This window comes from Pantherophis guttatus, chromosome 2, assembly GCF_059756535.1.
Source record: "Pantherophis guttatus breed Tessera chromosome 2, ASM5975653v1, whole genome shotgun sequence".
In the NCBI taxonomy this organism is placed as follows: domain Eukaryota; kingdom Metazoa; phylum Chordata; class Lepidosauria; order Squamata; family Colubridae; genus Pantherophis; species Pantherophis guttatus.
Window position 1 is genome coordinate 192,040,194 of NC_142064.1, and position 16,324 is coordinate 192,056,517.

General features: G+C 38.2%; 1 protein-coding gene across 5 annotated transcripts; it reads right to left on the reverse strand.

Annotated features, from left to right (window-relative positions):
• Positions 1-219: 219 nt before the first annotated feature.
• On the reverse strand, positions 220-13,394 carry SKP1 (S-phase kinase associated protein 1). Of its 5 annotated transcripts, none has more exons than XM_034404051.2 (6): positions 13,064-13,394; positions 11,040-11,136; positions 6,727-6,800; positions 4,423-4,566; positions 2,166-2,306; positions 220-635 (listed from the first exon to the last, which is right to left on the reverse strand). In XM_034404051.2, exons 2-6 carry the CDS (start codon positions 11,134-11,136, stop codon positions 600-602), a joined length of 492 nt encoding a protein of 163 aa, XP_034259942.1. In that variant the 5' UTR covers positions 13,064-13,394; the 3' UTR covers positions 220-599. The 5 variants fall into 5 exon arrangements, with proteins under 5 accessions (XP_034259942.1, XP_034259933.1, XP_087743570.1 ...); XM_034404042.2 differs by having other exon boundaries at positions 13,016-13,204; XM_087887444.1 differs by lacking the exon at positions 13,064-13,394 and adding an exon at positions 12,395-12,902.
• Between the last annotated feature and the right edge of the window lie 2,930 nt (positions 13,395-16,324).

Sequence of the window (16,324 nt, forward strand, 5' to 3'; positions counted from 1 at the left end):
TTTAGCCAGAAGAGAGCTCTAACTGCCCAGGCGCTACCAGGGTCACACCTATATTAGATTAGAATGGTAGGTATCAAGAAGAGCTAATTTGCTTTAGTGTTTTAATAATGTAACTACTACAAAAGATGTAGAATGGAAGAATCCCAAAACAATTATTCCAACTTGTTTTTCAAAACATTTTGTGGCTCTTACTCCAAGAATAAAAGTAGGCTTCACTGATTCAGTTTCAGAAAACTTTTGCAAGTAATTTTATTTACAAGTTCAGAGACTTCTGAATTCTGACATGCTGAGGATTTTAATGTGACAGTGAAACATTCAGAAGCACAGAAGGTCTAGTTTGCAGTGCTAATTGCCATACAGAACTTGCATGGAGTTTAGTTTTATTTAGAGAAGAGGAAAAATAAGGAAATCAGATTACACTGATTAAACCATAGAATTTAAATCTATATTCAAACGTTACACATGCAAAGAGAACACCACCAGACTAGTACAACTTCATTTGCTGCTGCATTTGTCTAATATTAACAATTATAAACAGAGCAGTGCAACTGATATTTGGAACAATCCTTACAGTGTTGTTAGGTATCAGGCACAAAGCTTCACTTCTCTTCACACCACTGGTTTTCTTTGCGTACCTAAAAATAAAGATGAATCTTACAATTACACCTGAAGAGCAATATCAAATATGTCTTCTAGATATTTATATATCTATTATAGATATTTACTGTGAATTAATAGCACCCCTGTGATTCAAATTATTTCCCCACTTCAGATGTCTTCCAGATATCAAGTAGTATTTAAAAATAAGTGTACCATTGTATAAAACTAATATATCCATATTTATGGAAATATAGTTATGACTATTTTAGAACTGACTGCATGCAACTTTTTAACATGACAAACTCATTCTGCCAACAGAAAATCAAAGATGGGTAAAAATCTGGGGTGAAGAAATGGGTTTTATTAGCTTGATTACTGGTTGCAGGACACTAGCAGTTATTTTCAACATGCTAAATGATCGCTTGAAATAAAATGGATAAATGGTAGGACTTATGTCTAAAAATTTTCTTTGCAGTCCAACAATTATAGTGATAGTATTAAAAAGAATTATAAACAATCACACAGTGATTCTGTAGTAAAGAATTGGAATCTAACAATAGCAAGACTGAAACTATAAACTTAGGCTAAATAACTGCTAAGTGTTTTTCTCAATAGTGCTACTATAGGCCATGCATATGGCACTGTAGTCTAAAATCTAGATTGTGTCAGGCAACCTACTCTAACTCATCTTTAATCAGCAATAAATAAAAAATTAATAAAATATTTTGCAAGGCATCTCCTTTATCCCTGATTTTTTTCTTCCTAACATTTTTCCATAAAATGCTCTTTTTTTCTTTTTCTCTCTCTTGAACCGCCCCCTATAATCAGCAGCAACTACTGGAGTAAAATCCACAGAGTCCCCTGTACTGGCAATGCTCCTTGCAGAAATTCTGCTTATTCTGCCATCACTGTCTTGGTATCAGAGAGACTAGGTGAATTATTCTGCATAAAATATCTTGTCTTAGAAGGGACAAGTCCCTAAGTGATGACAGCCAAGGGAAAAAACTTAAGAGGTGCTAAGTTCTATGTCTAGAATAACAATTTGATTTGCGTATGTAAAAAATCTGTTTTTATATATACTGTAGTTCTAAACTCCCTAATGAAAGAATAGCAATAGTGTATCAATACAAACGAATAGTAAGCTAGCTTGCCTGAGACTTCTTTTCCCAGCAAAGTCAGTGAATGGGACAAATTAGAGCACAGATTTATTTTAGCCATCATTTGATTTTAATTATATGAAGACTGAACTGCAAAATAAGTATTCGTTGTCTATAAAAACAAATAGTTTAGAGCAGGGTGTCAAACTCGCGGCCCATGGATCAGATGCATCCCGTGCTGGCTCCGCCCACCACCCATCTTAGCAAAGGGGAGAAAACTCCCGATACATCATGTGACGACGCGAGTTTGACAGCCCTGGTTTAGAGTCTTACTGCAATACCAGCTTCACAACAAACTATGTATACATTAATCAACAGAAAGCAACTATTTTAAGCCTACAGAAGCTAAAATAGTTGTAGGATTAAATAGAAAATAGATTTTGTTTTAAGTAAAAGGGCTTGACATACCTGGGCTTCCTCCTCCTCAGTGAAGTCATTTTTAATATTGAAAGTCTTGCGGATTTCTTCTGGTGTTTTTCCTTTAATCATATTTGCAACAGTCTTGCATGTCACATCCAGTAAGCCTTTGATGTCTAAGTAGTTTGCAGCCTTTATAGAAAGCAACAGATTTTTAAAGACTCTGCAAATCAATGCTCCATTATATAATAGTGCACATTATATTTCTAGCAGTAATCATACACAATAGCAACTAATGATAAATGAAATGAAGTCTGATGTAACTATTTTCTTGCTCGATCTAGAAATATTATTGCTAATGGCAATAACAAGCCTATCTCCCATTTACAGATTTTGTAAGGACTTCCAGTTAAAATTTCACAGTGCTGTTATGAATTCTGTACTTTGGAATACATATTCCACAAGATACAATATATCAGGTTTTCATTTTCAACTAGTTTTGCTGAGCTTTCAAAAAGCAGCAAGAACTACAAACCATATGTTAACATATGTACTTTCTCTTGTTTAAACTTCTGAGATAAACTAACCCAAATCTCAGCCTTGAATGCTGTAGGCATAGATAATTATATATACTTTAAGTCGGAGTCCCCAACCCCCCAGTCTGTGGACCAGGACTGGACCGCAGCATGCCAGAAACCGGGCTGTGCAAACAAGTGAAGTCCCATCTGCAGGATGCAGGCAGCACACAAAACCACACCTTCTCTGGTCTGCAAAAAAGCTGCTCTCCATAGAACTGGTTTCTGCTGCCCAAAAGGTGGAGAGGCCTGCTTTAAATTGTGTTTTTACTGAGTTGCTTGCGTTATCTCTCTCTGCATTTTTACAATCATGATGCTTATCTTTGACATTTGATATTTTAGATTTTAGGGCATTTTGCTTAACCCAACTGCAAAGTATTTACGATATTAAAATACATACAAACCCTATTATACTCTAATATTTCATTAGTCTGAAAATATCAGTGAAGCGGGATATACTAGACCGGGGGTCGGCAACCTGTTGCTCTTTGGGCTCTCTCCTGCGGCTCCCTGTCAAATGCTCCCATCACTGGGTGGCCCCTCTCCTCCCCTGAGAAAAGGAGGGCAATTGCGGTGGATGGAGACTTCCTCCGTATTCCAGAGCAGGAGCGAAGCACCCCTCTACTTGTCTCTTTTTCTGGACTTGTTGGTGCTGTGCACACTTCAGTCGCTGGGGGAGACGCGTGACTTTGCTCTGCGCCAAGACACTGGCTGGGTTGCCTGGCTGCAACCAATGCTGTGTGTTGTAATGGGCTCCAGGAGGAGGAGGAGGAGGAGGACGGGACACCATCTCCCCCATTGTGCAACGCGCTAAGTTTAAGTGGAAGAGCACCAAGCAGCCAAGGAGGCGGCAAGAGGAATATGGGGAGACACACCCCAGCCAGTGTCTGGAGTGGGGGACAAAGTCGCGCGTCTCCCCATATTCCTCTCGCTGCCTCCATGGCTGCTTGCTGCTCTTGCATTTAAACTTAGCACCCTGCACAATGGGAGAGACGGCATCCCCTCCTACTACTACTCCTGGAGCCCATTACAATGCGGATCATCAGCTGGGGCGGCCCAGACGGTGTCTCGGGGTGGAGAAAGTCATGCATCTCCCAACAAGGAAAAAGAGGCAAGTACAGGGGCACTTCGCTTCCGCTCTGAAATACAGAGTGAGTCTCCATCCGCCTCCACCACCCTTCTCTTCTCAGGGCAGGTGAGGAATGAGGAGGAGGGGAGGAGGAGGGACGGGGGGCAGCCAGCCGACAGGGAGCCACAGCAGGGGGACAAAAGAGCTTCATTTATCTGGGAAAGAAAGAGAAAGAGAGATGGGGGAGAAAGATGAGAAAGGGAGAAAGAGATGGGGGAGAAAGATGAGAAAGAGGGAGAAAGATGCGAGAGAGAGAGAGGGAGAAAGAGAGAGAGAGGGAGAAAGAAAGAGAGGGAGAAAGAGGAGAAAGGGAGAGGGGGGAAAGAAAAAGGGAGAAAGATGAGAGAGGGAGATAGGTAGAGGGAGGGAGAAAGAGATAAGAAAGGGAGAGGGAGAAAGGGGGGGAGAGAGAGAGCTGTTTAAAAGAAAATACCTGAAGCCACAAAACCTGGTAGGCGTGGCTGGGGGGGTGTCATGTGACTGGGAGCGGGTGAGTGATGTTGAGTTGGCCATGCCCACCCAGGTTTTGTTGCTCACAGTGTTTTCTCTTTGTGGGAAACTGGCCCAAGTGACTCTGAGTGTTTAAGGTTGCAGACCAACTTACCAGGATGAGTTCAAAGAGAGTTCCTTGGTCTACTTTGAGAAATTCTTGATCCCACACAGGGATATCATCTGTTCGTTTCTCTTTGTTCTCATCATCCTCAGGAGGAGGTGGATCATCTTTATGATGGGTACACCACTGAATCACCTTTGGAAATTGAAATACGTTATGGAAAAGCTTTATAAAATTTGTTTTGTTTTCTACTGCACTAAACTAGCGCTCTACCAGCATCCACAAAGCTTTTGTATAAACATTGCTTAGCACAATACTGCAAACATGATTTATGGGTTTAAACAAAAAGCTGTACCATTTTCAAAGTAAGCATGCTCACAATGCTAAAGTACCAATCTTTCAGAGATAGAAAAGTAGAAAATATGAATTAGATTCTACATATTTTTATATACTTTATTGTTCTAAATTCCAGGACTAATTACACTAATACAAAGGATTTACAGAAAAATATTCAGAAATATGAAATAAAACAGTAAAAATAATCAACAGATATGCTCCTAGCTAAAATAGTTTGGTTTAGCTACTTCCTAGAAAAATACTTTCAACTGTGGAAAATTATTTTCAATAATGTAAAAATAATGCAAATTTCTATTTTGTTATGTCTAAAAATACAGAAAGAACAGATTAGCGATAAATCCTGTAACAATTTTGCCAGAATATTACACTGATATTAACTATATAACCAAATATTTTGTTTTTCTACAACTATCCTGTTTCCCTCAAAATAAGGCATCCCCTGATAAGCCCAATTGGACTTTTGAGCGCATGGCAATGAGCTTATTTCAGGGTTCAAAAAAATGTAAGACAGGGTCTTATTTTCGAGGAAACCTGGTTTTTGAACTATCTTCCAGTACAGAAACCAATGAATACAAACTACTCTTTAAAAAATTAAGTCTAATTTTAAACATTTGAAAAGTACAAAGTTAAAATAAACCATCTGCCTAAAAGTAAACCAAATATAAATAATATAATTAGAATAAAAATTGTATCAATGCAAGTGATAGAATGGCACAAAATGGACAACAAAAATGGCACAAAATGGACAACAAAATGCATGCCAGAATGCTGTCATATTTGCACTAACTGCAACTTCCAAAGATTCAAGGTCAGCCTCATGTGAAGCGCACTGCAGCAATCTATATAAGAAATGTTTTAATCACTCTCGGTATCAACATAAACAAACTTGCACTTTCCAGAAATGGTATAGATGTTACAATGGCAAAGCTAGACAATGGCATTCTTGACCAGAGAACTGTCGTTTCAAAAGCAACGAAGGATACAAAAGCACTCCAACTAGAAAAACTAATCCAAAAGGAGTCAGCTCCAAAAAAATGAACGAGCCTAATTTTTGCATTGAAGAATTGTTTAATTATTGATCAAAATAATGTAAAGGCATTTGTAATCAATCTTTCAAAATCTAAGTAGCTCAAAGAAAATATTCAGTAATATACGTTATCGTAAAACACGTACAATGTAAGCCAATAATTAGAACTTAACCGATATTAAATACTATAGTCTATTGTTCTATGGAAACAACTACTGGATGAATGTCAATAATAAACTGCACAGTGTGGAAAAAAACTCATCCAAAGATGGCCTCCTAGCTTCAGCATTTAACATTGTACAGAAATTCAAGATCTTCAGTTAATCATGATATCATGCACAACAAAATCTATTTAATTTGATCCCATCACAATCTCATAAATCATGTTTTACAATATCACAATAAAAACAACAGAATTAAAACAATCTACAGTCCAAATTACAAAATCAAAGAGATGCAGATGAAGTTACAGAAGCTGTCTCTGAAAAAGCTCCATTTTTAATACAGTAGCTTTTTAAAAAGTACCAGAGAGAAGTCTGATTTCAATGGGAAGCTCATTCCATTACACAGACACTGCTACGAAGCAGCACTTTCTAGCTTCAGGTCGCCTAAAATCCCAAAAATGTGAGACAAGGAGCATCTCTCTTCCATGTTATAACAGGGCAGGCTGAATCTGATTGGACAAAACAGTTTTCAAAGTACCCAGGTGCCAAGCCAGGGAGGATACTATAATTAACACCAGCACTTTTACTCTGCAGTATAGATGTCCCAAATGAATAGAGCTCTGCAGCAAAAACAAGAATATACCTATAAACTTAAAATGATAATCCATCCAATAATTTTTAGACAGAACTGCCTTCGCCAAGCACTAGATATACTACTTCTCAATATAAAAATTAGCTTAGAACATATTTATATTGTGAAACCAGATTGTTTGAAAATTCTGTATTTCGTTAAAATAGAATTATTACCTTTTTTAATATAGCTGCATTAACATTTGGAAGAGGAACAGGATCATCATCTCCTTCGTCATCCATTCCCAAGTCTAAGAAGGAAAACAAGCAATGAAATATTAGCAGCCATTTTACTAATACAACAATTAAGACAACCTAGCAATTTCCAAAAAACACTGCTATTTTTCTCTGTAAAGAGATATGAGTAAACAGTTTCTACTATTAATAAAGTAGAATATTTGGTGCTCTCTGAGCTTGCTTGTTTTCTGGCAAACGTTTCATTACCCTAACTAGGTAAAATCATAGGATTAGCACTGATGATGTTATCTACTTAGGATAATGAAACATTTGCAAGAAAACAAGCTCGGAGAGCACCAAAGACCCCTCAGTTTCTAATATTGCTACTTTAACATTATCATGGGCCATTATCTGTGCCATAAAATATAAAATATTCATAGAAGTAAAGAACTTAAGGACCTTCTAAGGAAATACGCATGGGATAAAATTGTAAATGGATCTGTTTCTCTTGCTTATTTGTATTTATATTTGTTGGCAATAGCCAACACGCCAGAACATAGGCTCAAGATCCAGAAGGATCTCGACAGACTGCAGTATAACGCTGACTCATATTTAAATAGTTGTCCCTGGGACTCCTAGATCCCTCTCGCAGTTACTGCTATTGCGCAAGTACTATCTTTTCTGTACCTGTGCACTTTAAGACAAGGTTTTTCTTGTCCTAAGTGTAAAACTTTACTTGTTTTCATCACTGAATATTATTTTGTTAGATAGGGCCCAGACTTAACTACTTTAAATACCCACTACTTTTTCCATTCGAGAGGCCTACTATGGAGCTACAAATCCATAGCATCTCACCAATTACACTCCATAGCACACATCCGCCCACCAGTGCCCTTTTTGCTGCCCACACTCACATGATGCCACAAACCACCACCAGTCCAATCATACCCATAGCATTTCTCTGCTCAGGACTTGCAACTTTCCAATGGCTTCCTCACTGACTTTGTTGGAGGCTAATAGGCAGTCACAAGTCATAGTTAACACAATCCTAACTTAAGAACCTGCAATCCTCACTTAACAATGGCAATGGTGACTGCCAGAATTGCCATCCCTGTGGTCATGTGACATCATACTTTACTACTGCATCGTTTAGCAACAAAAATTCCAGTCCCAATTACCACTATTGAGAACTTTCAAATAATTCAAAAACATAACCCATATTTAAAAGGATGCAGATAATAAATAAAGCATGATTTTCCCATAACCTTTACCATCATAAAACATAATTGCATCATTTTATTTAAAATTAGTTGAAGTTTCTGTGTCCCGTTGTGCTAAAATATAAAAACCTGTATAGAGCTAAATGATAACTATAAAAGGAATATTATATTTTAGTTTTGCTAAGCTATTATGATTATCGAAGCACATAATAATATACATGTCATTATGTTCTGAAAAAATTGAGATTAAAACAAATATTTCTAGGCTTACACCGAATAGAGCTGCAAGTACATTTTAATCCATTTTAATTGATGGATTTATCTGGTTTAAAGCAGCTGCCTAATACCCTGAAATAGCAGTGAAGAAACAAGACCAGAACAAGTGGCACAAGTTCAAGTATAACACAAATGGAGGACAGATATATCAAGATGTTACAAAGTATAAAAGCAAATATGTCTTTGGGTTACTTGAAACAACATATTTGGTATATTCACTTAACAATGTATCTCATGCAAAAATTTACCAATTTAGGGAATGGGATATATTTTAAAATAATTTATATTACAAATGGAGCTACAAGCTGTTCAACTCTAAACAATGTAGCATCACTTTGTTTTCCTCTACTTAGTAAAAGTGGGCAGGCAAGAGTAATTAAAATAGAAGAAACCACCAACATAATAAAACATAGGAAGTTTACATATTCTAAATGTTGTCATCCACTTTATCAGATAAAGCAAATATTACCGTATTTTTTGCACTATAAGACACATTCCCCCGCCCCAAAAGTGGGTGGAAATGTCTGTGCGTCTTATAAAGTGAATATTGCGGTGGGGAGAGGGGGGGTTCGTGCGGCGGCAAACGACGGTGACACCTGTCACCACCGCTGCCTGTCACTGCTGCCACTGCTGACCGCCACCAGGGAATGCTGGAGCCTTCACTGCTGAGCAGCTGATTGGCGGTTGGATCGGCCTCCCGGAATACCGTTGATCAGCTATTCTAGGCGGACAGAGATCAGTGACGATCCCCACCGTCTAGAACAGCTGATCAACGGTATTCCGGGAGCCAGATCCAACTGCCAACCAGCTGCTTGGCAGAGAAGGTTCCAGTGTTCGACGGTGATAGCAGCTCAGCTCAGTTGACCAGTGGTGGGCGCAACAGATCGGAGCCCTGACGAGCCACGTGCTGGGGCTACAATAACGTGTTGAAGCTGACCAGGCTGTTTGGTGTTTGCTGCAAGGACACTAGCCAGATGAATACCGGATGGATGTTGGGAGGCAGAGGCAGATTTCTTTTCTTCTTTTCCTCCTCTAAAGCTAATGTGCATTTTATGATCCGGTGCGTCTTATAGTGTAAAAAATACGGTAATTGGGAGTGATAGTAAGGGACTGAGAATATATATTTTTATCACACAAAACATCACTTTCTGAATATATTGTTTTATTTCGTTATTCAATGAATTTCCAAACACACACTAATGCCTTTCACTTATTTTCTACATTATTCAAAATAAAAAATTTCCAAAAATAAATTTTAAAAGTTTTCATATTTCCCCCTCTCTACTTATTATTACTGGGACAAGGAATCACCTGGATGATTACAATTAGTCCTCAGGTTATGACTGGTTTGAATGGTATTGAATGGTTCAATACCATTCAAAGTTACGACACTGTAGCGGGGTACTTAAAATGGATCAGTGAAGTTCCAGCCATCATAGGGCTCCCATACCCACATGATTACAATCTTGGTTCTCAACACTTGGCTTACAATTAAACCATAGCATGTTGTTGGTCACATGTTCACGATTCCTGATGCTCCATGCTGGCCTCCTATAAGCAAAGGCAATGGGGAAAGCCAACAAGAAATAGGAAATCATGATTATGTGAGGTTCTCAACAACCTACATAATCCTCATTTAACAATGACTACTGGTACTGCTGGAATTGCCATCACTGACAGTCATGTGATGTTGTTTTATGACTACATTGCTTATAACTGCCGTCATAGCTCAAAGACTACCTATACTGAAAGTGAGAGATAATGAAATTTAGAAAATGTTTATAATACAGAATTTGTATACATCACAAATAAACATTTATGGACAGAGAAAAGGGCTAAATTAATACATTTCTTCAAAATACTGCTTACTCCTCCAACATTCAAATTAACTGTAAAAGTAGCTTGCAACAATGCATTGAATTATAAAAATGCCAAATCAGTATATTTTAAAAAATCACAACATGATCAAAAGAAAATGGGAAGAAATCTTTAAATATTACTAGGCTCTTTTTCCAAAGTCTATGAACAATTGATTAAAAAAAATAAGTTATCTGGCTAAATTCCCTCATCAATTTTTTAATATGCTGAGAAGCAGAATTAAGCTGTCATCCTGCAAGGCTTAACTGCTTCCAAAACTTCACAATCTATTTGTATTATCCTTATGGCGGCATGGTGGCTCAGCAGTTAAGGCGCTGGACTCGTTTGCTGGAAAAGCTGGCAGCCAGGTTCAAGATCCAAGCGCCATGTGACGGGCTGAGCTCCCATCCTCGCCCCGGCTCCTGCCAACCTAGCACTTGGGAAGCATGTAAACATGAGTAGATAAATAGGTACCACTTCAGTGGGAAGGTAACACTGCTCAGTGATGTCATGCTGGACACATGACCACAGAAATGTCTTCAGACAGCACTTGCTTAATGGTCTTGAAACGGAGATGAGCACCATCCCCCATTGTCAGCAACAACTAATGGAGTAAAATCCACTGGGACTCCTATATCTTTCACTTTTATATTAGCTTTATCTTATTGCTTCACAAGATTTAACTGTAACCCAATTGCAAGGCATAGTAAGAATTCACTATCAGCTTCAAAACAAAAATTAGACAACCTTACCCATACCTTTGCCAAGAAGCTGTTAGTCTCAGGAAATCCATTAGGCTGTAAAAACCCTCTTTTGTCTTCCTTCCTTGAAAAGGAAGACATCCCCAAGACTGATTCAAAGATTAAAATCCAATTTATCAAATTAAAAATGGTTATAGGGTGTGTATGGAGAGACAAAAACAGAAATACAGAAAGCATTTCTCTTTTATGATGCTCATACCTTCCAGCATAGTCTTGATTGTTACAGACTGTTTTGCAATTTCAACATCAACTTCAAATATTTCTCCATCAGAGCTCTGTAGTTTAATTGAAGGCATCTGTAAATGAATAAAATATATTTTACCCATATTTTTATGTATGACATTTTAGTTTCATTAGCATCTCCTATCAAAAAATACAGTAAACCATATTTACAAAAGAAATTTAATTTTTTGTTTTACAATGCTGTTTCATCCATCTTTGCATTATCATAACATGGTCAATAAAGCTATATCCCCTGACTAAGTAATGGTTTGCTTAAAATTAATGGCTAAAAAAAGGGCTGATCAGATTACAGCTCACTCTGACTATATTTGCAGTGTCACCTCCTTAAACATAATCTTTATTATGGAATATTAGTGCATAAAACTAAAATACATGTTTTGATTAAGTATTTCAACAAGCTTGTTTAATTTTTTTTATCTTTTAGTGTTCCAAAACTTTTTACTTTCCAATGTAAAGTGCTGCACATGCCCAATAAAAATTTATGACTAAAATTACTTAAAATTCTAAATCTGACTTGTATTATCCTATTTAAGGCAGTGTATTGCATATGCTTGTACCTTGCTTCAAAAGCAGACATTCATTTTACAGAATGAGATAATTAACTGGGCATTTTGACATGATAATATTATACTTTCAACAAACTACTGTACACCATCATTCTTCACACTACTTGGGAAACAACTACGGTTCTGTATTGGGAAATGATCAGGCATCATGAAAGCAGCTACATAACCAGTATTGAGTGTTTTTAAGAGGAACCCAAATTATTTTTCAAGGTATAGAACCAGAAATCACTAAATATATGAAAATTCTCAGAATTGTTCAAGTAGTATCCAAATCTTACATAATCCACTTTGGATTAAAGGTTAAACATAATTCTTGATTTTAACTACTGTGACCCCTTAAAACAAAATAATAAATTTATAATTTATTTATGTATAATAAATTTCTTAGTATTCACAAATGATGCATACTACTTTGGAGAGCTCAGGGCACAATAATTAACAGTTTCCATGGTATTTTTCATAAAGGAAAGTTCCCATTAAAATCGATAACCATTTTTAATAAACGAAATATACATGTATTGTTAAGAAACAAACCTGACAGTTATAAACATTTTAACTGTGTAGCCATGAGATCAAGATGAATCTCTGTTTATTCAGACAAACAGATGCATTAAATTGAATGGACACTTTAATAATCATTTAAATCCCATGACTTAGGACATCATTAAATCCTAAGGCTAGGCTTGGATCCAGTCCATTATCATTGTTACTTTTTTTTTTCTTTTCAAATAAACTTAAAACTCACCAGATTGTTTAAAGGACAGCTTTTTTATAAGCAGCTTCGGATTAAACGGCAATCGTGACTAAGCATTTTAGGGTACATAAAGCCTCTGCATAAAACAAGTCAAGGTAAAGTGCCCGGCTGGCTACGTCAGCCCTATAGCCTTTCATTTCACTCACTATATTGTATTTCTTGCTTCGCTCCAGCAAAACACTCTCTCTCTCCTCTGAAGTATGCACCGTTTGCAAATTAAAGACGCCCTGCAAAAAACTCACACGCCGTCAAGAAACGCAGCCCATAGCATCAACTCTTTTTTTTAAAATAAATAAATAAAAATACGTTATTTCCTTAATAGAAGAGGGAAACGGGATGGGGAAACGTTCCTCTGGCTCGGGAGGCGAACGAACTGTTAAAAGGAGCGCGGATTCCTAGCGTCGGTCACCTTCCCTCCCTTTTTTCCCTCTCCAGGACGAGCCGGGCTGCTGGAAGAGATGGCGGAGGCGGCCCTTCGGCTGCGCGTCTCCGCACCCCTTCCCGCGAGGGGTGGGGGGGGAGCCGCTCCCTTAGCAACCACCTGCGATAGGTTCTCAAGGCTTCATCCCCCTTCCGCGGCCCTTACGGTCCTAACTTTGTTCTCGCCCTCACCATCCGCTGAGGAGGCCCGAACCTCAACCAGGCCTCGGCCTCACTCACCGTGAGGCAGCACAACAGCGGCGGCGGCAACGGTAGCGGCGGCAACGGTGGCGCCTTTTAGCCTCTCCCCGCAAGACACACCACCCAACTCAAATTAAGGGCGCACTGGAGCGTCTTGTGGCCGCTGCATTTTATAGAGTTGGGGGCGGAGCGGACCCGAGCCGAGGGCCCAAAGCGTTTGTCCCCGCCCCTTCCACTCACGGGGCTGGGTATGTCTCCTGAGCGCCTGCGCCGGACGACTCAGCGGGCATCGGCCCCCCCGCCTTCACCGCGGAGGGACTGCGGAGAGGCCGAGAGGGGTATAACCTAGTTCGCATAAAAAAGAAGAAAGAGACCCTGAAACGTATTTAGATATTAAGTACCTCGGGGTCCTTCAGGCGAAATCGGAGGTTGCCCGCTACGAGCTCGCTCGTGATCGAGGCTACCTCATAATGGTGGCGACGGCGTTACGTCATAATAGGAAGGACGGTTTCTCGTTTATTCTGAGCGACGTAATTATATTCCCTTTTCTTTTCCCTGTGTTGTTTCATGTCTGATAATCTTGGATGCGGGTTGTGTGTGTGTGTGAATCCAGCTCCTTCTGGTTATTACTCCCTGGTGTTATTTGGCCCCCCTCCCACAAAAGATGTTGAGTAATGTGTGTATCCACAAATGCATCAGACGTTTCAACGTTCCCTTGGATTATCATTAAGGGAATCGGGTCTGTTTTTCACATATAATCACTGGTAAGAAACTACTTCATCATCCTAACATTAGCATCTTCTGTTTCATATCAGGTAAGATGTTAGTTGCCATTACCCAGCTAGGAGAATTATTCAAGTTGTTTATTTAGCAAAAATAAAGAACTGATTTATTGGTTATTCACCCTCCTCTGCCCACTCAAAATAGTTCTATTTTAATTGCATAGATGTTCCAACTTTTGAAAGAGGAAGCCCTGGGAAAGGGCCTGCTTATATAATAGGTAGCACTACATTTACCCCTCTGGCACAATAACATTTCAAATGGTACATTATGTTTTCTCCTCCTCCCCTTCCACACACACACACACACACACCCTCCCCAATAAATATTTTGAGAGGAGCATCCTCTGAAAAACTATTTCCAGGTCAAGAAGCAGATCACAAGTAACACTAAGCCAGTGTTTGGAATTCAAAGTCTCTGCTACTTAAACCAAAGTTTAAATAAACTCTTAGGCAAAAACTACTCCCAAAGCAGTCCTAAACTACCTCAGATGAATACCATATGATGTTTGATATCACAGCAATATCACAATTTATATCTTTACTTGCTACTCCCTCTCACATTTATGCATTAGTCATAAGACAGCAAAGCCTTTTTTGTTCCAAGCTGGAAAGTCTCACCTCTGTTGCTTGATAAATATAGTGCATATTAGTGTCATCAAACACCACCTTCTAATATTTGTAGAATTGGAGTGTTCAATCTTCCGAGCATTAAATTTCCTCTTAGGCATATGGAGTGAACTGCAGCAAAAAGATAAGTCCAGATTGATCTAGAGGTATTATAAACCCAATACAAGAAATCACTGTCAGCCATAGTGAAAAACTTAGCCCAGACATTGATGAAAGCATCCAATTCCTCCATCACCAGCACCATCTAATATAGGTAGTTCTTGGTAAGCAACTCTGCATTTATGATGAAAAGATAACTTTGCAATCAATCCTTGCATTTATAACCTCGGGCCTGAAAACAAAGGGAAGTTGAAGTGAGTGTGAGACCATAAGCAGTCCCAATTTCAGTGTTTAGCAAACACTTAACTGAGTTATTGGTCACTAAACAAGGATTACTTGTAAGTAAAATTGCCTTTGAACCAAGCATGAGCTCAACAATTTATATTAATATCTCCATGCATTCTTATTAGTATGAGTTAGTTCTCTCACCGCCTTCTTTCAGGATGTTTTCCAAGTTCCTGGACAAACCAACTCTGTACTTCACAATGTTTCCAATTAGCTTCACAGATGTTTCCTAATTAGCTTTCTAGATAAGCCAAAGTTGGCTAGGTACCCCTCCGCCCCCCCCCCCAAAAAAGGGATTTTTCTGACTTCCCTTCTGGCCATGCTAACTATATGATTTTCAAACACGATGACTCTTAAACAAGAGTATTAAAACATGTTAAAAGACTAATAGCTATCATATGAACTTTCATAGATCAAAATCAACTTGTTAGGTTTATTAAATACCACAAGTGTCCACTGATTTTGTGATGTGACTAGGTATGCCATATGTTTTCATATTAGTATGTTGTATTAACATAAAATTATAAAAATAGTCCATACTTTATTATGTTCAAGTTATTCTAAACATTTACTACCTGCTTTTTCATTCTTCTGCATAATATATAAAGCTCACAAGAACTGTCAACAGGTGTTTTCTTTTTCAAAAGAACAATTTCAGCTTTCTCTTTCACTTCCAGAAACCATATTTAACCAAGGACAGTAACTTGCTTAGAAAATGTCTTAAAAGCAGCCAATTAGACAGTGGAATTCAAGAAGGGTGGCTTCCACTTTGAAAAGCTGCTCCAATCATCATGGCATAGGAATTATAATCATGAAAGTTACTACACTTAAAAGTGGGTAACATACTGTACATGGAAACATTTTCTAATCTCTGCTTAAATATGGGATCATATGGAGAAAAGGAGAGGAAGCTGCAAAATGAAGCTGTACTGTATTATTCAGTTAAAAGTGCAAGAAAACTGGTGTTTTAACTGGTTAATTCATAGAAAAAGTTGGCCACTTTTAACTTATTGCTTACCTTTTTTTTTAACCAGTGGAAGTTTTAGCTGGCATCGAATTTCTCTTTGAAGGTGGGTTTTTTTTAGTATTTGGAGTTAAATTTCTATTAAAATGAATATTCTGGTAACCTGACGCTAGGGGGAAATGAAGAGCAATAACAGTGCCAATAGTATTTCTTTATAATACTTGTTCCTTTTTGGTTTTTTGTAACAGTATCTTAGAAAAACCTCAATTTTTGAAGTTTTTTCAGGAAACTGAAAATCTCTCTCTCTAGAGAGACACTTATATGTAAAGTTAAAAATGCCTTGGCTGGGAATTACAGAAGCAATTTTCCCTGCTTCTGAGCAGCAACCCTTGATGCAAAAGGTCAACTACTTGAAATTGAAGATATCAGCCCCATTCCATGAAAAAGTTTCAAGAATCACAAAGTATGCACAACACTTTAACATGCCCTGTGCACAGAAGGACTTTTCTTCCAACTTCCATTATTCTGTTACTACTTTATTGA

Excerpts from the sequence above, each read along its gene's own strand:
- SKP1 (XM_087887441.1), bottom strand. Across the intron at positions 6,801-11,039 it reads AATCAAGACTATGCTGGAAG|ACTTGGGAATGGATGACGAA; the intron begins GTATGAGCATCA and ends TTTCCTTCTTAG. Across the intron at positions 2,307-4,422 it reads CTCTCTTTGAACTCATCCTG|GCTGCAAACTACTTAGACAT; the intron begins GTAAGTTGGTCT and ends CTTTCTATAAAG.